Genomic DNA, 21,389 nt, shown 5'->3' with positions numbered 1-21,389 from the left:
CAGCCTCCTCCGAATCTCCTCTGCCTGTCTCCTGTCTCCCTGTCTTGACTTCGGTCCTTTGGGGCTGACTCCTTATCCACGGCTCCGCTCGGTCTGTGTGCGCAGAGCCTCATGACTTAAGCCTGATGCCAACAACTTGCGTCTCAACCCGGTCAAATCCCAAGCCTGGGAAACTGAAGTAGGTGAGGGGAATTCTAAAGATTTTTCTCTCATCCCTCAAAAATCCTATGGCCCTCCCAGGAGTAGCCAAGGCCAAAGCATTGAGCAATGACTTTCAATCTTACAGTCGTGGAATTCTTTTTTGAGAGCATAATGAAAGCTACAGACCTGAGTTGTCCAGCCAGGTAGCCAAACATAGCCACTGGACACTCTGAGTTGAAACGCGCTGAGCGTGAGGCACAGTGGCTTTTAAAGGTGTGTGACACTGCTTCACCGAGGGGCCATGTGGGAATACGCTGTTCTTTGTAGCTTTCTACATTTTATATTTTCTTTTTTAAATCAGTTTACATCTGGTTTATGCAAATTAGAAGCAATTACCCGTCCAATCAATTTTCACTTGTTCATAGGCCACTCTTAACTTTCTGTTTTGGCCGATTCCTCAATAATACATTTTAGATCCAGTTGCAGTAATTTAACATTATTTCAGTTTCATTGGCCTTTGGGGGGGAAAAAACCCATTATTCAATTCTTTGGTGAATTGACAGTAAATAACCGTGCCTGTGTCACTTCAGGAGAGCATTTAGTGCTGTGTACACACTAAATAGTTTAGTGGTTTCACACCATTCTCCTCTGCAGTGTTTGCAATCTAGGAGTTGTCTGATTGGCCTCTTTTACCTTTCTTTTAAAGTTTGCATCAATTCTAGTAGAAATCGCTAATGTCCTTGGATGTGCTGAACCAAGGGTGTGGGGGGTGAGGCTAGAGGCCTGTGGTCAGCGTTGTCCAGGGTCCTCTGCAGCGGTCAGCTCTGGAGTCTGCCAGGCGAGCAGCTCACACAGGGCCAGCCATGGCAATTGCCCTTATTATGACCTGGACTCCTAGCTTCGTGAGTTGCCAATGGGGCCTGGCCTTCGCTCCGGCTTTAGGCACTCAGTCTCCCTCCTCTGGGGTCTGGCCTGCCTCAAGTGGGCAGCTCTCCTTACTTCTGCCCTCTGCCCTCAGCCTCAGGAGCACCGGCTTCCTGCTCCTGGGACTCATCCGCCTGCTCCTGGCCACATCCTTGTTGACACTTCCGGTCTAGAAGGGATGCTCCACCCGCAGGTCCTGGTACCCTGCCAGAGGTTTCTAGGGAGGCTGGTTGGTCCAGCCTTTGGGGGAGAGGAAAAGGTACTGGACTGTCATAGTGACCTGGGGGTGGAGCCCCATCCTGTTTATAGGGTTGCAGCACCTATGGGGCGGGCAGGATCACCCCGGTCCCATTTCACTGGGGCAGCCTCCTCTACTCAGCTGAGGACCCAGCATCTTGGCAGGAACTGAGCCTGAAGTGGGGTCGGCAGGGTCGGCATGGAGAGCGGGTTACCTGAGGGACCACCTGGCCATCCTCACCAGGTAAGCTCATGGGCACCAGTTGGGCAGGGCCGGGGGTCAGGGTGCATTGTGAGAGGCTGGCATGGCCGAAAGCGGGGGTCTCTGGCCTCTGGGTAGGCTGAGGCAGAGGCGAGGGATCCTGTGCTGGGGACGTGGAACGGGTGGGTGGCTGCACTGCATCCTTAGAAGCAGAGACCCAGGATCACAAGTCTGGTCAGCAGAGCCTCCTCTTGCCAAAAGCACCCAGGCAGCAGCACCCTTGGAGGGCTCCTTCTCCTCCCCTCAAAGGCCCATTCCCACATCAGAGAACAATGGCTACGTGTCTCAGAGGAGGTCCACCAGGCCCAGAGCCCACCGCCAGAGGCCAGAGGACTGACCAGAGTACTCAAGTCGCCCCGAGTGTCTCGGAGTCCAAATCCCCAGCCACCGCCAAGTACTTACTGGGCCCAAGAGCTATGAAGCCATAGCAGGCCGATAAGGCCTACAGCTGCGTGCTCCAGCCCGGCCATGTACTTTCCCCAGGCCTACAATTCTCACCCTTTGCCAGGGACCAGGGCCATCGAGGTCCAGACAGTGGCCACAGGGCGCTCAGCGCTGTCCTGTCCTCATTCAGAGACCTTAACAAATTTCTTCTCACCTTGTCCCTGAGATCCAGGCCTGAGCTGCATCTGAGTAAGCAGCTCCAGTCTGTGCTCCTGGAAGAAGTGCTCAGGGCCAGCTCCTCGTCAGGGGGTCCCAGGAGAGACAGGGAGCGGCCCTGCCCCTAATGGACCCTAATGCTGCAGCCTGAGAGCAGCAGCCCCATCTCTGCATCAGCCATCAGTGGGAATGTCCTGATGGAGGCTGTGCAGCTTCCCCTTCTGCCTCCTTCCTGCTCTGGGTCCAGCTCAGGCTAAAGCGAAAGCCGCCAGCTAAGGGATTTGGAGGCCTGAGTCGGCCCCACATTTAGGGGGCACCTTGCTCCAAGCTGGGTCCCTAAGACCAGGTTCTGAGTTGACTTTCCTGCTGAAATGGGGGCCCAGAGCCCATTGCGGTGGCAGGGGCTTGGTGAGGAAGGGAGGGCTGGGCATCCAGGGACGTGTTCTGGGACACACCTCTGTGTACTCAGGAGCATCCACTCAGCCTGGCTCAGCTCTGCCCACAGTGTCCATCCTCCTCTTGTCCCCACCACAGTCACTACGGGCCAGCAGGGGAAAGGGTGCTCATTCTCTTTTCCTGCCAAAGACCGAGGTTTATAGTAACAGATATGCTGCACCCGAGTCTGGAGGGCTCAACCCTCTCAGGCTCCCTGGGCTGCACCCTCCTGGTGAGCAAAGACCACTATTGAGTCTCTCACAAAATTCCCAGACAAACACGGGCCCTGGGGCTCTCCACAGGGAGGAGGGTGGGGTCCCTGTGCCTAGGGAGAAAGAGTGTGGCTGAGACCCTCAACAGGGAGGCATTCCCAGGATCCTGCAGGAAGTTGGGCTGGAGAAGCCCTCCAGATGCATGGGTCATTCATCAGTTGAAGTAGGCTTTCAGATTGGGGGGCATCTCTCAGTAGGGAAAATGACCCCATTCCCTCCAGAGAAAAGAATCACATTGGTTAATAGGCTAGTTATCTCTACAATCATCTCCATGAGAAATGACTCTATGGCCTGGGCGTGGTGGTACACGCCTATAATCCTAGTATTTGGGAGGCTGAGACAGGAGGAGTGCAGGTTCAAGGCCTGTTTCAGCAAATTAGCAAGACTCTCAGTGACTTGGCAAAGCCTTTTTTCAAAATAAAAAGTTAAGCCGGGCGTGGTGGCGCACACTTGTAATCCCTGAGCTTGGGAGGCAGAGATAGGAGGATCGTGCAGGTGTGAAGCCAGCCTTGCTGGCTTAAGAGACCCTGTTTCCAAATAAAAATATAAAATAGGTCTGGGAGTGTAGCCCGGAGGTAGAAGGGTTCCATCCCCAGTACCACCAAATAAATAAATAAATAAATAAATTAATTAATTTAGAAAGGGCTGGGGATGTCGCTCAGAGGTAGAATGCCCCTGGGTTTAATCCCCAGTACCACAAACAAACAAACAAACCATGAGATTGTAGTACTGCTTATCCAGAAGGCAGTGGGGGAAAGCTTTGTGATTTCATAGAGAAGCAAAGTCCCAGGAAGGTAGAATAACACTGGAATCATAAACTCCAGCCTTGAATTTTGAAACCTGTCACCTACTAAGTCTGTGACCTTGGATAAGTTAACCTTTTTAGGCCGCAATCCCCTTATCCGTAACCTGGGAGACTATTCTGATATTATTATATGAGGTTGTGGCAGGATAAGTCAAGTAAGACATTTAATACGCTCAGTACAGCAGCTAGAAACACAACTACCACTTAATAGTAATGAAAACAATTACGTAGACATTGCTTACTTTTTTGCTAAGCATTCTATAGGCATTAACATTTTTTAGCTCTAGAACATCCTGTAAGATCAATACTATTGTTATCCCATTACAGGCGAGAAAATGAAGTTTAGTGACCTAGGGCCACAGGGCAAGAAAGCAACAGGACCAGAGTTTAAGTCCTGACAACCTGGCTCAGAGTCTTTGCCTCCAGGAAAGACCAGGGGCCATAGTTACTGTCCCTATTTCAGCAGTGGTCTTAGAGGTGAAGAACACTGGGGCTTCGTTCTAGAAAAATACCTGCTGGGCAATAGGGGGGTGGCTTCCTGAGGTTGAGAATCTCTTGGTGATTGGAGGGAGAAATGGCCAGTGGTGCCCAAATCGGGGATGGTGACGAACTGAAAATTGGGACACTTCTTGGTAGCTCTAATTGCTTCCGAGCACCTGCAGGCTGTGGACGTGTGGGATCTTGGCCTGGCTGGAGGGCTGGGGAGCGAGGCCTGGCTATCTGTGCCCTGCCATTGTGGTGGGGTGCAGCACTGAAGCTCACGCCTGCAGGCCCCAGCACCATCCAGCAGTCACGTTCTCTGGTGCAGGCAGCTAAGGAAGCCGACTGTGGCGAGGAAGTGGAGCCAGGTGTCTAAAAGGTCATTAGATCCCTGCCAATTACAAACACTGGGTTAAGGCCCAGAGAGTTGAAATGCGGGTCACTGGAATTAACTCCCAAGAAGAGAGACTGAGGGGGAGCGAATCTTGCTGAGGGGGCTCACATGTGCTCTGCCAGGAATCTGATTACACAGGGAGGCACAGCAGAGGGAGGAGGCCAGGCAGGGCCATGGGTCACCATCGGCTCTGCTGCCCAGGCCCCACAGGCACAGAGCTGGGCGTGGTGGCGCACGCTTGTAACCCAGAGCCTGGGAGGCTGAGACAGGAGGATCACACAGGTTTGAAGCCAGCCTCAGCTACTTAGTGAGGCTCTCAGCAACTTAATGAGACCCTGTTTCCAAATAAAGTATAAAATAGGTCTGGGAGTATAGCCTGGTGGTAGAAGAGCCCCTGGGTTCCAACCTCAGTAACACACACACATACACACACACACACACACACACACACACACACACACACACACAAAGGCAAGGCTGGGGTGTAGCTCAGAGGTAGGATGCTCCTGGGTTCAATCCCTGTTACCAAGAGAAAAGAAAAGAAAAAAGAAAATAAAAGGTCTGTGTGATACCCAGAAAAAGCCAGTTCCCCCAGATCCCAGCAGGGCCAGGTTCCTCAGCAATGAGGTTCAGGGGTAGTGCCTGTCCCCAAGACTCCGCCACGCCCTCCCTCTGCCCCCCACCCCCACCCCATGTTCATCTTCTCTGCCCGCTCAGTTTCTTCTCCCTCATCACTCGGGCTTGTCCAGGGGGCTGTCCGGGCTTCTGAGAGGCAGGTTACATGCTTCACCAAAGGGCTGCCCCCCGGGAGCTCCAGAGGCGGCCAATTCCAAACCCACCCTCAGCTGGCCTTCGGGTTCATGCATTTTGCCCTCCACCCTTGCAGTCCTGTCCCTGAAGGAAAAGGGAGCCCGGGGCTCTACCACTGTGGCGGCCTGCCACCTGTTCCCCCACAGCTGCAGCCTAGGACCATAATCCCAAGGACCATGTCAGACAAAGGCTGCTGCCCCAGAAGAAGGCGTGGTGGCATCCCCAGCAGTAGGAGGCGGCTGCCAGCAGCCAGGGATTTGGGGGCACCGCAGCTCCAGCTCCATCTTTCTCCCCAGCAGGAGGCCCCTGCCTGCTGGCAGCTCACTGTGAGGGTCCTGGAGGCTCGGGGGCTGCGCCAGGCCGACCTGTGTGAGTACCTGTCTCCCAGGCTCCAGGGGGTGCGGGGAGGAGGGGATCCCCTGAGAAGGGCCTGGCCAAGTGCCTTGGAGACGGGCTGGCCTGCCCTCAACAGCCACCGAGGGCTGGGTAGGAACCTGGCAAGGTCCCTGGAGAAGGATGCAAGAGGTTCTCTCTCCCCGCATGGCCTGACTTTGGCAGTGAGCAGGACAGACCCGTACGTGACCCTGCAGCTGCCAAGCGCTCCTGGGACGAAGTTCAAGACAAAGACGGTCAGCAACTCCAGCGAGCCCGTCTGGAACGAGGCCTTCAGTTTCCTCATCCAGAGTCAGGTCAAGGTAAAGGTCAGGGGACCCTGGCTGCTGACACACAGCCCAGAGCTCCCCACACCCCAGGCAGGGCTGGGGTGGAGCGCACGCAGAGAAACCTGGGGAGGAGGACGTCCCTGTGCCCAGTCCACCGCTGTGTGTGCCAGGGAATGCGTGAGCAAGCGCCCCGCCAGCCCAGCCCAGCTGTGTGGTGGAGACACCAGGAATGTTGCCCTTCCTGGTGGGATTGCTGTGGGGTTAAAGGAGGCAGTGCCTGCCGACTGCCAGCACAGTACCTGGCACTGGCCCTGGGGTGCTGCTCCTTAGGGAACCAGCTAAGCTGGGTGGGGAGAGTTCTTTGACAATATTTTATTTTATTTTATTTTATTTTATTTTATTTTATTTTATTTTATTTTATTTTTTTGTGGTACTGGGAATGAGACCCAGGGGCATTCTACCTCCGAGCTACAAGCCCCAGCCCTATTTTTTATTCTTTATTTTGAAACAGGGGCTCACCAAGTTGCAAAGGGCCTCACTAAGTAGCTGAGGCTGTCTACGAACCTCGATCCTCCTGTCTCAGCCTCCCAAATGCTGGGATTACAAGCGTGCGCCACCACGCCCGGCTAACAGTATTTTATTTTTTTGATGCTAGAAACTGAACCCAGGGACATTCTACCTCTGAGCTACAACCCCAGCTTCATTTTATTTCTTATTTGGAAACAAGAGTCTCACTAACTTGCTGAGAGCCTTGCTAAGTTACGGAGGCTGGCTTTGAATCTGCGATCCTCCTGTCTCTGCCTCCCTAGTACTGGGATTATAGAAATGTGCAATCAGGCCCGGCTTTTTTTTTTTTTTTTTTTTTTTTTTTTAAATAAGTAGCAGAAGCTGTGCTCGAACCTGCAATCCTCCTTTCTCAGCCTCCGATGTACTGGAATTACAGGCAAGCACCACCATACCCTGTTACAAAATTTTATCTTTGATAAAAATGAAAATTAGGAGAGGGGAATTAGGAATGTGTTCAATTTTCCTATACATCTTTTAGCATTTACAGTCCCGTGTGAGCCACTATTGCTATGAGCAGCTAATGTGCTAAGTTGTTCCTGGCCCCTAGAATGTTCTGGAGCTGAGCGTCTACGATGAAGACTTAATTAAGGAGGATGACATCTGCTTCAAGGTTTTCTATGATGTCTCAGAGATCCCTCCCGGCCAGCTGCTCCAGAAAACCTTCTCCCCGGATGCCCAGGTAGGAGGGGAGGCCCCCTGGGTCTGCAGGCCAAGACGCCCCTCAGTTTCTTCCTTCTGAGGGATGTTGCCGGGTTGAGTGCATCCGCAGAAAAATGTAACCTCCCAGAGATATTTGCATTTAGTAGGGAGGGAGCTGGTTTGACTGCGGACGCGCTGACCCACCCATAGGGCGCTTTAGTCACCTATGGGAGGAAGGATCGCGAATGTTCTCCCTCAAACACAGCTCAGTGCAACCACCTTGGGCGGTGCGGCCTGTCCTTCCTGCTCATGGAGGTGGAGTCCGTCCTGCTCTGTGGAGGCTCCTCCTGCTGCAGCCGGCCTGGGGAGGGCGGAGTGCTGGGGCCTGGGCCCCCTCAAGCCTCCTTTGGCTGTAGTCATGTCCTTCCCTTCAGCCTGGCTCAGAGCTTGGGGACCCAGAAGGGAGGGAGGCCTGTTCCACGCAGGCTTACTGGCTGTGGATAACCCTCCACCTCAGGCTCCTGGTCTCTGAGTCGGCAATAACTCTACCAGCATGGCCCCCTTAGAGACTCTTGAGATGGTAACACACATCGAGGGCTGGCAGGCTGGGCCGGCGCTGGGTGGTAGAGCGCTTGCCTGGTGCGCACAAGGCCTGAATTCAGTCCCCAGCACCATCAACAACAACAACCGTGGACTGTAAAGATCGATGACTTACTCACCCTCTCTGATTCAGGGACAGGAAGAGCTGGATGTGGAGTTCCTGCTAGAAAAAATGTGAGTGATATCCCTTGGGAGTGGCGGGGATCCAGTCTCTACTGGGCAATGGCCTCGGCTCAAATCCTCATTGGTCCCTTCAGCCCGGGCAGCCCCTCACCTCCTCCCCTGCCAGAGAGGTCTGGGGCTCTGCTCAGAGAACAGAGGAGCCGCTGTCTCCTCTCACCTTTCACCCCCAGGATGCCCCGGGAGGGTGGGAACCCAGGCGAGGCCAGTGCAGGTCAACACAGGATGCCTGTGCCGGGCCATACTCTCTGGATGGTTTGATTTTTTTTTTTTTTTTAGGTCGGGCCGTCCAGAAAACCTCATCACCAACAATGTCCTTGTGGTAACCACCTTCCCCAGGCTTGGGGCAGGGCCTTGGGTGTGCGTGAGAAGGGGCAAGGCTGCGCTTCGTGGTAAGACCACCGCCAGCCGCCCAGCCTGGTGGTCAGCTGGGGTGTGGGGCTTGCTTGGGGGTCCTGGAGCTAGGGGTGCCTGGAGAGGGGTTCTGGTCAGAAGCTGGGCAGCTCAGGAACTGCTGAGGAAATCTGGGGTGCTTTCTGATGGCTTTTAGTCATGTGCTTGGGGGTTGACACAGAGCTCTTCCCTGGAAGGCCTGAGATCATGAGGAAGTCCTGCAAGCCGGGCCCACCGTCAGGCTGTCAGTACTGAGGCCACTGCAGCTCAGAGGGCGCTTCCGGTTTGGTGTGCTTCCAATCTAGGCGGCTAGGGATAGGATCAGCGGTCAGTCAACTCCTCCCCGGTCAGTCAACTCCTCCCCGGGGCCTGGGAGAGTCCTGGTCAGCTCTCTTAAAGCAGACAGCTCAAGAAGCTGCAGTGGATGGGAAGGGCCACCAGGGGGCGAGCACTGCCCACGAAGCTCTCTGCCTGGTGTGGCCTCAGCCCTGCGGCACTGGGAGCCTTGGTCCGCTGAGGGAGCACTAGAGCACAAAATTTAAGGAGCATTCACCCTGCCATGGATGAGTTTGCTTTTGAAAAGGACACATGTTGAAGTCACGTGCTGGCCGCTGCCCCTTCTCTGAGGCGCGGGAGCCCAGCAGTGGGTTGGTAAGCAGCGGTCCTAGTGGGAGGTCCATGCACACCTCACCTGCAGGCTTCACAGAGGATGCTGAGGCGCCTGCGGGGCAGAGGGCCATCAGGGGTTTCCGAGTTATCACTGCCCTTCTCAGGCCCCCCTCATCCTGTGGGCTGTGGCTTGCACTGGCCCTTTGGGGGCCCCTGGGGTAGAAGCCATCCTCCTGGAGGCCACAGTGAAATGGACGGAGGAACTGTGCCTGAGATCTGGGTTTTTTCAGAGATTCCAGAAGTTCAGTAAAGCCAGGAGAGCTGGGGTGAGGGCTGAAGATGGGGTCCCTGGGCATTTCGGAGCATCAGGCTTAGGCGGTATAGCAGATCTGAGTTGGGCTGAAGGGATTCTGCATCTGGTCTCATAATGAACCCCATGTCTTGTTCTGTGTGTGATGAGTTTGGGATAGTGGGGCTCAGAGGGTCAAGGTTGAAGAGACCTCAGTTTACCCTGCAGAGCCCCCACCCATGATGTGGTCTGCCCCAGGCCCGAGAGCTGTCATGCCTGGATGTCTGTCTGGACAGAGCGGGGAGTAGCGTGGCAGTAGCAGGTGAGACCTTCTCAGAACCAGGGCTGGACTCTGCCTGCAATGTGGGGTGCGACAAAGGCTGCTGGGAAACCCTCCTGCAGGGGGCAAGAGATGAGCAGGGTGGAGCTTGACCACACGGCATGGAGGAGGGGGCTCGTCTCCCCCCCACCCCCGGGCAGGAGGGTCCCCTGACCTGGAGGAAACATGTCATAGGAGTGGGAGTCCCAGGGAGTTGTGGGGCCCGGCAGGCTGGGAGGGCCCTTCTCAGAATCCTGCTTACCAGGGTCCAGCCTCCCGGGCCTCCGCCATGTCCAAGCCTATGGCGGGATTCCCAGGTCTGCGCAGGGGCTCCAGGCTCTCCTTTACCTCTCGTGACTGCTCACTCTCTCCCTAGGGCAGAAGCTGGAGCTGGTGCTAAAGGGGTCATATGAGGACACACAGACATCCGCCCTGGGCACAGCCCCTGCATTACGCTTCCACTACCTGGCAGCCCAAGACGGAGAGCTGAGTGGGCACCTGAGGGTGGGTCTCCGCTTTCCAACCCCCCCACCAACCCCAGGCTCCCCGCCAAGGCCAGGCCTCTGTGGCCTTGTTGGCCTCCCCCAGCAAGGCTCCACACCCTTGGGAGACAGGCAGGACCAGCAGGGGCTAGGGCTGGCACGCCAGGTCAGCCCCAAACCCTCCGATGGCTTCTCAGTGACCTGCTTAGAACAAAACCCAGTGTCCGCCACAGGCCATGCGGCCCAGCCACTGCCCACCTCTGCCATCTCAGTTTGTTCTGGGTCCCCTGTGCATGATGCCAGCTGTGCCTGTCTCGTCTTGCTTTTCAACATGCCAAGTGCTCTCCTTGTCTTCCCCTGGCTCCTTCCGAGACGGCCGCATCCTCCTCTTCCTCCTCTCCACACCCGGGCTCACGTGGTACCTCCTCAAAGGAGCCCTCCTGGACTCTCTTCAGACAGACCCTTGCTCTGCCCTCGCAGAGCGCACTGCTTACGTCCTCCGCAACGCGAGCAGTGGTTCTTTATAAATTTGTATATATGCTTCTGCTCTAATATTGGCCATTTTGTAATTACTAGTCATCCTCATTGTTATAACTAGTTTTATATGATCAGGAAGGGGCTGTGGCTGTCTTGTTTGCAGTCCAGGTGCTCAGAAAGGATTTCTTGAGTGAATGAATGACTTTCCCTCCAGAGCTCCGGAAGCGACGGCTGGTTATCAGACAACTCAGTCGCGCACCTCACGGTGCCCCTGAGGTCCTTGAGCACGGGGAAGGAGGTGACTGTCAATGTTCCTGCTACAGATGTGAGTGGCCTCGACTTGCGGGGCGTGCCTGTTGGAGTGAAGACAGAGGTAGCCCAGGGGATGCTCCAGCCCCCTGGGATGGGATATAGGGCACTCTAAGCAGAGTCTCTTGCTTGGATTTCAGGCTCCAGGAGTGAGGCTGCGGCTCAAGGCCGATGTCTGGTAAGGGACATTCATATGTGCGGGGGGAGGGGGGGCGAGGTCACCTGGGGGAGGGGATGCTGGATTATTGGGGTTGGAACAGGAGGTTAATTGGCAGCTTATTGGGGGTTGGCCAGCTGGTCAGTACCTGAGCCATGCAGGCCCCCTGACCCAGGATCCTCCACTCCCCAGCTCCGAGGAGCTGGCCGTGCGGCTGGGCTTCGATCTGTGCGCCGAGGAGCAGGCGTTCCTGAGCAGGAGGAAGCAGGTGGTGGCCGCAGCCCTGAAGAAGGCCCTGCAGCTGGGCAGAGACCTACAGGAGGATGAGGTCTGCGGTGTGGGGGGTGAGGGGACAGAGCCCTGCACTGACCTGAACAGGGTACCCGATTCCTGTGCCTTCTCCAGACACTTTGGGCCTTAGGGAGTGGAGAGTAGGTGTGGGGGATGTGGGGCATGGGTAGGCCTTGGGGTTCTTGCTCCTTTTGGGCTCTGACCTGGGCCGAGAGCTGCCCCTTCTGCAGCAAGGCCTGGCTCCGGCTCTGACCACAGGGCCCGTCGTCTGAAGGCAGGGAGCAGGGTGGCCCCCTGGGTATGGCGAGAGGCAGTCAACCCGGCCTGTGCCTGTGTGTGGTCCAGGTCCCTGTTGTGGGCATCGTGGCTGAAGGTGGAGGTGCCCGGGCCATGACCTCGCTCTACGGCCACCTGTCGGCCCTGCAGAAGCTGGGCCTCCTGGACTGTGTGACCTACGTCAGTGGCATCTCAGGCTCTACATGGTGAGGCCCGTGGGGACTAGAACTTCAGAGGTGGCCAGGGCCCAGAGGGGCAGAGTGGACACTAGGGGAGCCTTTAAACGGGAAGGCCAAGGGGCTGTTAGTGGATGTTCTTTCTTTTTTTCTTTTTTTTTTTTTGCAGTACTGGGGATGGAACCCAGGGGCACTCGACTTCCAAGTTACACCCCCAGCCCTATTTTCTATTCTTTATTTTGAAACCGGGTCTCACTGAGTTGCAAAGGGCCTCACTAAGTAGCTGAGACTGCCCGTGAACTGTGATCCTCTGGTCTCAGCCTTCCAAATGCTGGGATTACAAGCGTGTGCCACCACGCCCGGCCTGGTAGCCCTTTTTATATCACAGGTATTACCTCAGTTAATGCTCACAACACCCTCTGGGGTAGCATCTCTTCTCTGCTCGTAGAGTACAGATGAGGACATTGAGGGTAAGAGATGGTTATTTGACCTAAAGACAACTTTGCCTCCCTCCCCCGTCCCCCTGCCAAGGATGAGGTGGACCTTTGCACTGGTAAGACAGTCGCTTCTTTGAGTCTCATTGAAATGTGACTTTAAGGAGGAAAATAGGAGTAAACGCTCAGATGTGCTTAGGTGGCAGCTGTTAATAAGTATAGTCTGGAAGAAACTCAGGACAGGCCCATGAGGGTGGAGTTGGGTCTGGTGCTGACCGGTATGGAGGCCACTTCCACATGTGGTCCCTGACCTCTTGAAGTGTGGCTGTCCAAACTGGGATGTGTCGTAAAATATACGGTGAGGGCCAGATACCGTGCAACCCTGTAATCCCAGCTACTCAGGAGGCCGAGGCAGGAGGATCGCAAAGTTGAGGTCAGCCTGGGCAACTTAGCAAGATCCTGCCTCAAAATACAAAATTTAAAAAGGACTAGGGATGTAGCTCAGTGGTAAAGCACCCTTGGATGGGTGGGTTCAGCCTCCATTATTGGAAAAATACATGGTGAATTCTGAGGTCTTAACTTGAAAAAAAAACACAAAGATGTCAACAACTGATTGACAGTCAACATTACATGTTGAAATGATAATTAGGGGATATATCAAATGAAATAACCTATATTGAAGGGTAGCCTATAAATGAAGGTTATTTTATTTGATGTATTGAAGTTCATAAATAAATAACTTATATTTATTCAATATAGGTTATTTTATTTGATATATTGTATTGAAATTCATTTTTACCAGTTTCTTCATACTTTTTTTTTTTTTTGGTGGTACTGGGGATTGAATCCAGGGAAATCCTACCACTGAGCCACACTCCCAGCCCTTTTTATTTTTTATTTTTTAATTTTGAAACAGGGGCTAAGTTGCCCAGCTGGCCTGGAATCTGCAATCCTCCTGTTTCAGCCTCCCAAGTACTGGGATCACAGGTACATCTTTTTACTTTTTTGGTGTGGCTACTAGGAAATTTAAAATTACACATGGGGCTGGGGTATAGTTCAGTGGTAGAGCGCTTGCTTAGCATGTGTGAAGCCCTGGGTTCCATCCTAGTACCACAAAATAAACAAACAAACAAATAAATAAAGGAAGAAAGAAAAAAATACGTGGCTCACGTCATATCACTTTTGGGCAGCACTGATCTGAGTCACATTTCCAGATAGGCGGGTCCTTGGCAGCAGGTGCCATGTGTTGGGAGCCTTAGCCTCCTACCGCCCTGTCCCTTTGTTCTTCCAGGACAATGGCCCACCTGTACGGGGACCCCGAGTGGTCTCAGAGGGATCTGGAGGGACCCATCAGCCATGTCCGGGAACACCTGACTAAGAGCAAGTTGAGGGCCTTCTCCCCAGAGTGCGTGGCGAGCTACCGCCGGGAGCTGGAGCTGCGGGCGGAGCAGGGCCACACCACGACCATGGTGGACCTGTGGGCCCTGGTGCTGGAGTCCATGCTGCACGGCCAGGTGGGCGCCTGCGCAGGCAGGGCGGTGGCTTCCTGCCCGGTCCTTTGAGGAGCGTGGGAACTGTGACGGGTTTTGTTTGTTTAGCGTCTATCCAAAGTCGGGATGTTGCCTTTCTGAGTTAGTCTATTCTTCAATTAATTACCCGGTGACACAAATTTCTGGAGCTCCCAGGGTCTGGGAATCAGTGTCCAATAAGCAAAAACAGCTTTTGCATTGCCTGAGTCAGGGAGCTTTCTAGAAACCCTGTCATTTTATTTATATGGCAATATAAAATGTTATGGTTCTTCATCTTCAGGGTGGTGTTAAAACACAGACTTTAGCTGGGCGTGGTGGCGCACGCTTGTAATCCCCGCGCTTGGGAGGCAGAGACAGGAGGATGGCGCAGATTTGAAGCCAGCCGTGCGTGCTGGCTTAGGAGACCCTGCTTCCAAATGAAAATGTAAAAATAGGTCTGGGAGTGTAGCCCGGAGGTAGAAGGGCTTCCAGGAACCCCAGTACCACCAAAAAAACAAAAAACAAAAAACAAAAACAAAACAAAAAACAGACTTTAAGGCCACATTCCCCGGGTTGTAATCCCCGTGCGTTTTACCAATTATGGACCTTGGCACAGATATCTCTGTGCCCTGGTTTTCTCTCCTGTACAGTGCAGGTGAGAACAGTACTTTGCTCGTCAGAGCACGTGGGAAGCACTCAGCAGTGCCTTGGCCGGCAGTCAGCCCTAAAGTGTTAGCTGGCATTGTCTTTACCCCATCCTAACAACATCCAGACAAAACTGACATGTAAGCTTTTTACTACAATGTTTTCCTCTTTCAGGAGAGTTTAATAAGTTTACTGATGGGTCTTACATTAATATAATTATTAGCATTTAGTTATTCTTTTTGTTTTTTTTTTGTGGTACCGCAAAAACCCAGGAGGCGTTCTACCTTTGAGCTATACCCCCAGCCCTATTTTTTAGTCTTTTTCGAAACAGGGTCTCACTGAGTTGCAAAGGGCCTAAGTAGCTGAGGCTGGCCCTGAACCACATCTTCCTTTTACCACACATACCTGAACAAAGTTTCAAAAGCATTTGAAACCACTAAAAGTAAAAAAAAAAAAAAAAAAGGTATCTTTACATGCAAAGAAAAAAATAAAAAGTATATTTAACATGCAAAACAAAAAATAAACTATCTGGCTGGGGTGTGGCTCAGTGGTAGAGCTTGTGCTTAGCATTTGCAAGGCCTTGGGTTCTAGCCCCAGCAACACACACACACACACACACACACACACACACACACACAAGCACACACACAAGCACGGATATTAATAGCAGAAGGAAATGAAGTCTTCTCAAATTTTCTTTTTTAAAATTTATTCTCAAGCCAGGCGTGGTGGCGCACGCTTGTAATCCCCGTGCTTGGGAGGCTGAGACAGGAGGATCACGCAGGTTCGAAGCCAGCCTCAGCTACTTAGTGAGGCTCTCAGCAACTTAGTGAGATCCTGTTTCCAAATAAAGTATAAAATAGGACTGAGGGTATAGCCAAGAGGTAGAAAGCCGCTGGGTTCCACCCCCCAATACCACACACACACACAAAGAAAATTTATTCTCAGCCAGACATGGTGGCACACACTTGTAACCCCAGTTCCTGGGAGCCTGAGACAGTAGGATTGCTTGTTCACAGCCAGGCTCATCAACTTAGTGAGACTCTATTTCAAAATACAAGATAAAATAGGGCTGGGGGTGTAGCTCAGAGGTAGAATGCCCCTGGGTTCCATTCCCAGTACTGCAAAAAAAAATTTATTATATAATTGTTAATATTTATTATTAAATATTTATTACTTAAGTCTTTACACCTGATAAAATGAATCAAGCGTAAACAAAAGTGTAATTAATATGCATGATCTCACCAACCAACCAACCTAAATAATGAAGTGTTATAGACAGAGCTGACTCCCCGTGTCCCCGCCCTGGGGACACGGCTCTCCACGTCACCACATCGTCACTGCACACCCGTCATCATTACACCATATTATACGGTGGATCATATATGCTTAAACATATTTTACATGCCTTTATTACCTACACCTTTATTACATGTGACCTTAAATATATATATATATATATATATATATATATATATATATATATATACCCTTAAGAAAGATATATTATTTGCATGAACCACTATGTATAAGTCTGCTTATACTCATAGATTAGCGATTCTCTAAGCTAAGACACACGTCCAGTGGTTTACTGTTTGACTCCTGGGTATGTACACCTTCAGTTCCCCCAGCCACTGCCAAGTTTCTCTCCAGAAGCGTGATATTTTCACAGTCCCACCTGCCACCAGTGTAACTTAGTTTCTTTTTCTCTATATCTTCTATAGACTTTTTTTTTCCCTAAGTTTTGGATGTGAAAGGAAATTTTATTGTTGTTTTGCATTTCCTTGATATTTATGAGACTTCCTCATGTCTATTTATCATTTGGGTTCCTGTTCCATGACTTACCTACTGAAATATTTTTCCAATTTCCTATTTGTTTTTAGTATCCTACTGTCTAAATAACTGGTGATATGGGCTGATGTGGTAGTTCCGAGGCCTCTAGGACTCACTGCCCTCCTGCAGAGACCCCCAAGACAGGGACGATGTATTCTTGGCACATTAACCGTCCTGTCCTGTACAGCCCTGGCCTCGGCCATGGGAGCACAGGTGTTGGCTCCAGGCAGCTACCACCATGGACCTTGTGCCTTGAAGGGGCTGGAGACCCTGTGGGTGTCTGGTCCAGGACAGAATGATGCCGTCTGTGCCCTGTGGAGGCTTCCCCACTGCAAGCCGCAGACCTCGCCATCAGTGACAGAGCTTGGAGTTTTAGTATAGAGAAGATTGGGAGCAGAGGCAGGATAAGCCACAGGATAGGCCCTCACGCTGTGAGACCCAAGCAGGAGAGGACGAGGATGGCGGTGTGAGAGTCCAGAGAGCGTGTGGTGTGGCTGAGCTTGAACTGCATGAAAGTGATCTCAAAGGGGCAGCCGGTCTCCAGCACAGCTTACAGTGTGCGATGAGAGGGGATTGGCGGCGCTTGATGTGTGCATGGGTGCACGTGGGCACGGTGGGCCCTGGCGTGTGCGCCTTTGTGTCTGTGTGTCAGGAGCCACATCCTCTCCACCCATGAGCCCCTAAAGACCGGGAGGCCCAGGACGTGGGCAGAGGGACGGTCGGTGCTGCAGTCTCTGTGGACGGCCCCTGAACATGTGCAGTATGGGCTTGCAGAGTGGGCCCTGCTTACGCGGGGATGACGGGGTGGGAGCAGGAGGGGAGCTGGCTACACACACCCACCGCATCTCCCCCCTGCCCCTGTTCTGGTGGGATTGCTCATCCGCTTAGGTCTGCACCCCTAACCCCCAGGTGCTGGATCAGAAGCTGTCGGGACAGAGAGTGGCGCTGGAGCGGGGCCAGAACCCTCTGCCTCTCTACCTGAGCCTCAATGTCAAAGAGAACAACCTGGACACCCTCGAATTCAAAGGTACAGTCCTCTCCACTCCATCCTCCAGCACCCACCCCCCAAAATCCTCCACAGCCCGAGAGGCCCGCTGGAAGGCTGCCGATGCCCTTGGCCCAGGAGCTAACCGGGAGCTGCCGTCCTTAGGGCGGGGGCCGGGTGTGGTGGTCAGCCTAGGAGCCTGCGCTGCTTACATCTGCTGAGTCGCTGCTGGGCAGGGCGGGTGCGGAGGCCTACCAGGGCCAGGATGGGGCTCCCCAACCCATTCCCCTCACCTTCCCGCCTCTCCTCCCCACCATTAGAGTGGGTGGAGTTCTCCCCCTACGAGGTTGGGTTCCTCAAGTACGGAGCCTTTGTCCCTGCTGACCTCTTCGGCTCCAAGTTCTTCATGGGGCGACTGATGGAGACTCTCCCTGAGTCCCGGATCTGCTTTCTGGAAGGTGAGGATGGTCACTCTGGAGGCCCTGCCAGGCCTCCTGCTGGACATGCCTCCTGTAGCTGCCCTGGGGTGAGGGGCAGGGGCTGGGTGTGGGGAGGAGCTGCTGTGGGGACAGGCCTCTCTCCACTCTCATTTTCCATCAGCACCCAAGGGTGGGAACCTCTGGCTTCTGGGTGGAAAAGTCGGGGCGCCGGGGCCTGAGAGCTGACCTCTGTACGGGTTTGGTCTTCAGCTATCTGGAGCAATATTTTCTCCCTGAACTTGCTGGACACCTGGTACGACCTTACCTGCTCTGGGGAGGACTGGAAGCAGTGCCTAAAGGACAATATCTGGGGCGCAGGTGGGCGAGGGGCCCCAGGGGAGCTGGGGCGGCTCCCGTACAGGCTGGTGGAGGGGTGGGCGGCCCCCAGCCCCCTTGCTGGAGCAGTGGCTGTCTTCTGGCTGCAGAGAAGGAGCCCCGGGCCTCCTTGGGGACGTCCTCGTGGCTGCAGCCTGGCACGGCGCTGGCCCAGGCGTTTAAGGGTTTCCTGAGCAGCAGGCCACTTCACCAGTGCAGCGCCAACTTCCTCCACGGCCTGCAGCTGCATCGGGACTACCTTGGCCAGAAAGACTTCTCCACCTGGGCGGGTAAGAGCCGCGTGTGTGTCTCCAGGACGAGGCTGGACTTCTGGGTGGGATGGGCCGTGGGTGTTGGCTGGCAGAGGTCTGGGGAAGGGGGTCACAGCATCTCAGTCAAGATGCGGGCCAGAGAAGATGGCCTTGGAAGGCCTGGGGAAGGGAGTGAGGCCAGAGGGAGAGGCGGATGTGGTCAGAAGGGGGAGGGGCTCCACTCACTGTCACGCCTCTCCCGTCAGACTGCCAGCTGGACTCCACCCCCCATCGGCTGACCCCGCAGGAGCCCCATCTCTGCCTGGTGGACACTGGCTACTTCATCAACAACAGCTATCCCTCCATGTTCCGGCAGGGCCGCACGCCGGACCTCATCCTGTCCTTCAGCTACTCCCTCTCCTCACCCTTTGAGGTGCCTCTGGCCACCCCATGGGAACCAGGCCCTGCCCCAGGCCAGGCTCTAGGGCCAAGAAGCAGGGCCAACGAACCACCCCATAACCCCTGCATCCCCAAGGAGAGAGCAGTGACCAGCGTATCCCCAGGCCCTGCCAGGGGCCTTGGGAGGGAAGGGGAGAGGTGGTGCAGGGTCCCTGCACTCCCAGGACACTGGAATGGGACCAACCTCACCAGCCCTGCTCCAAAGGAGCTGGGAGGAGACCCTAGGCGTCTGCACATCCAATCTCCTCCCCACGCAGTGCGTAGGGGCTCTGCTGGGAGGCACCTGTGGGCCCCTACAAGGTCTCTTAAGGCTCTGAGACCTGAATCACCCAGTAGGAGCAATCGAAATGGGGGAGGAGGGTGACAAGTCTGTCTGCACCCACCTAAAGATCTTAACCCCCAGGGTTGACATGGTGGCACATGCCTGCAATTCCAGTGCTTGGGAGGCTGAGACAGGAGAGTTTCAGGTTCAAGGTCAGCCTTAGCAATGTAGAGAGAACTAGTTTCAAAATAAGTTTAAAAAATAGGGTTAGGGCCGGGCGTGGTGGCGCACGCTTGTAATCCCCGCACTTGGGAGGCGGAGACAGGAGGATCCCGCAAGTTTGAAGCCAGCCTCCCTGGCTTAAGAGACCCTGTTTCCAAATAAAAAATATTAAAAAAGTAGGTCTGGGAGTGTAGCCGGGAGGTAGAAGGGTTTCCAGGAACCCCAGTACCACACACACACAAAATAGGGCTGGGGGAGGAGCTTGGAGGTAAAACAACCCAGGGTTCTATCCGCAGTACTCCCCCATACTCAGATTTGAACCGCACCCACTCCACCTGAGCCCTTGGGTGTCTCTCCGAGGTACATGCAGCTTAGCTGGGCAGCAAGTAGGACAGAACCAGGTTGCTGTCTCAACACCGAGGAGGCGCGCTGGGGCTGGAAACCCCCCAGCATTTCCTAGAGTGCTGCCGGGGTTGACTGGGCCCCTCTGAGCCCCCCTTCACCCTCCAGGCGCTGCAGCAGGCCGAGCTGTACTGCAGGGCCCAGGGGCTGCCCTTCCCCCACGTGGAGCCCAGCCCCGAAGACCAGCACCAGCCCAGGGAGTGCCACCTCTTCTGGGACCCCGCCTGCCCCCAGGCTCCGGCCATTCTGCACTTCCCCCTGGTCAACGCCTCGTTCAGGGACCACTCAGCTCCTGGTGAGGCAGCACCCGCTGATGCGGCTCCGCCCCAGCCGCCTGGGCAGAGGAGAGGTTGGGCAAACACTTGAAGCCTTTGGACCTGGCTCCCTGGGCTCCGTGGCTGAGGCCCACGCTCCTGCAGCGTCCCCGTGTCACTGAGCCGGTGTCCTGATGCCAGGGCCTTTGGCCTCCGCCTTCCCAGTCGCCCTGGATACCTGTGCGCCTCTCTGCTGTGTGTGTGTGTGTGTGTGTGTGTGTGTGGTTGCCTGCTCTCTTTATCATCCCCCCCAGCCCAGGCTGGGGCCCCTCTCAGACAACTGGGCCTCTTCTCAAGCACCCCCAAGTCTAAACCCTCATCACGTTTTTTTTCTAGCCTTTCCTTCTACCATCTTGGCAGATTTTTATCTCCTCTAAACAGGAAGAATGAATTTTTGCCTTGGTGTGCTACCAGGCCCCCCACACCCCTGTTTTCCAATTCCAGATATTCCAGCTTTCTTCTTAAATAGGAATTCCAGCTTAGCCCACATCTTAGAATTCTAAAGAACTTCTGTCTCTCAGCAAAGTCTGGTCTTGCAAAGCAAAAGTCTGCGTGGGGGGCAGGGTGGGTTGTTTTGACCATGAGCTTTAAGCACCCACGCACTAACCCCAAGGACTGCCTCGTGCCGGCCATTTCCTCCTGGAAGTGGCGCAGGGCGATGTTTTGGAGTGCATGGCTAGAGGAAGAGGGTCATGCTATAGGGGACGTGAGGAAACTCTGCGTACCTCACCACAGCGCCCCACCATCCGTTTCTGGGGAAGGGTGCAGGGAGCTTGAGGGAAGCAAGGATCCTTTCGTGGGGAGTGGCCCTCCCTGGCCCCCACCGCGAGCCGAGCCCTGCCCAGCGGGGGCCGCTCTGGGTCCTGCTCCCGACGCCTCTCTTGCCTTCTGCAGGTGTCACGCGCAGCCCGGCAGAGCTCCAGGCTGGCCAGGTGGATCTCAGCAGCGCCACCTCCCCCTACGCCATGTACAACATGACCTACAAGGAGGAAGACTTTGACCGTCTGCTGCAGCTCAGCGACTACAACGTGCGCAGCAGCCAGCCGGCCATCCTGCAGGCCTTGAGGGCTGCTCTGAATCGCAGGGCCCCCGAGGCCCGACCCCCAGGGCCACGGATGTGAGGCCGCTCAGGGACTCCGAGATCTAGTCTGCAGCGGGCTGAAGTTCCCAGCTGCCCCGGCCTGGGCCACCTCTGCAGCCAGTCTTCACTGTCCAGAGGAGGCTGCACCACACTCTAAGTCCTCCCTGAGTAGCTGGAGAAAAGGTCTTCACTAGGCCAGTGTGCAGACCAGCGGTCATACCGGACACGCTTTCACAAGTGACCACCTCAGGCCCGAGCAGAGTGGACTGGGGATGGCGGCAGTAACTAGAAATCATACTTGAGCTGTATGTTCCTCCAGATGATTGTCCAGCTTAGTTACATCTTTTCTTATCTTCACATGGAGACAATAGTGTCCTCACAGCATGCTAGAGGACTTACAGAGTCCTGTAGTG

The 21,389-nt window shown here is 54.5% G+C and overlaps 1 protein-coding gene across 1 annotated transcript; it reads left to right on the top strand.

Moving 5' to 3' along the window:
* Nucleotides 1–1,501: 1,501 nt before the first annotated feature.
* Nucleotides 1,502–21,016, top strand: PLA2G4D (phospholipase A2 group IVD; the record flags this gene model as incomplete). Its single annotated transcript, XM_080707027.1, has 20 exons — nt 1,502–1,546; nt 5,657–5,729; nt 5,919–6,055; nt 7,137–7,268; nt 7,962–8,002; nt 8,288–8,330; nt 9,558–9,621; nt 9,995–10,122; nt 10,792–10,902; nt 11,027–11,064; nt 11,236–11,371; nt 11,680–11,816; nt 13,512–13,734; nt 17,116–17,233; nt 17,512–17,649; nt 17,881–17,988; nt 18,096–18,275; nt 18,503–18,669; nt 19,690–19,876; nt 20,790–21,016. 20 exons carry the CDS (start codon nt 1,502–1,504, stop codon nt 21,014–21,016), a joined length of 2,433 nt encoding a protein of 810 aa, XP_080563153.1.
* Between the last annotated feature and the right edge of the window lie 373 nt (nt 21,017–21,389).

Source organism: Muscardinus avellanarius, assembly GCF_963383645.1.
Source record: "Muscardinus avellanarius genome assembly, chromosome: 12".
Lineage (NCBI taxonomy): Eukaryota > Metazoa > Chordata > Mammalia > Rodentia > Gliridae > Muscardinus > Muscardinus avellanarius.
This window is presented reverse-complemented; position numbering and strand designations above follow the sequence as displayed.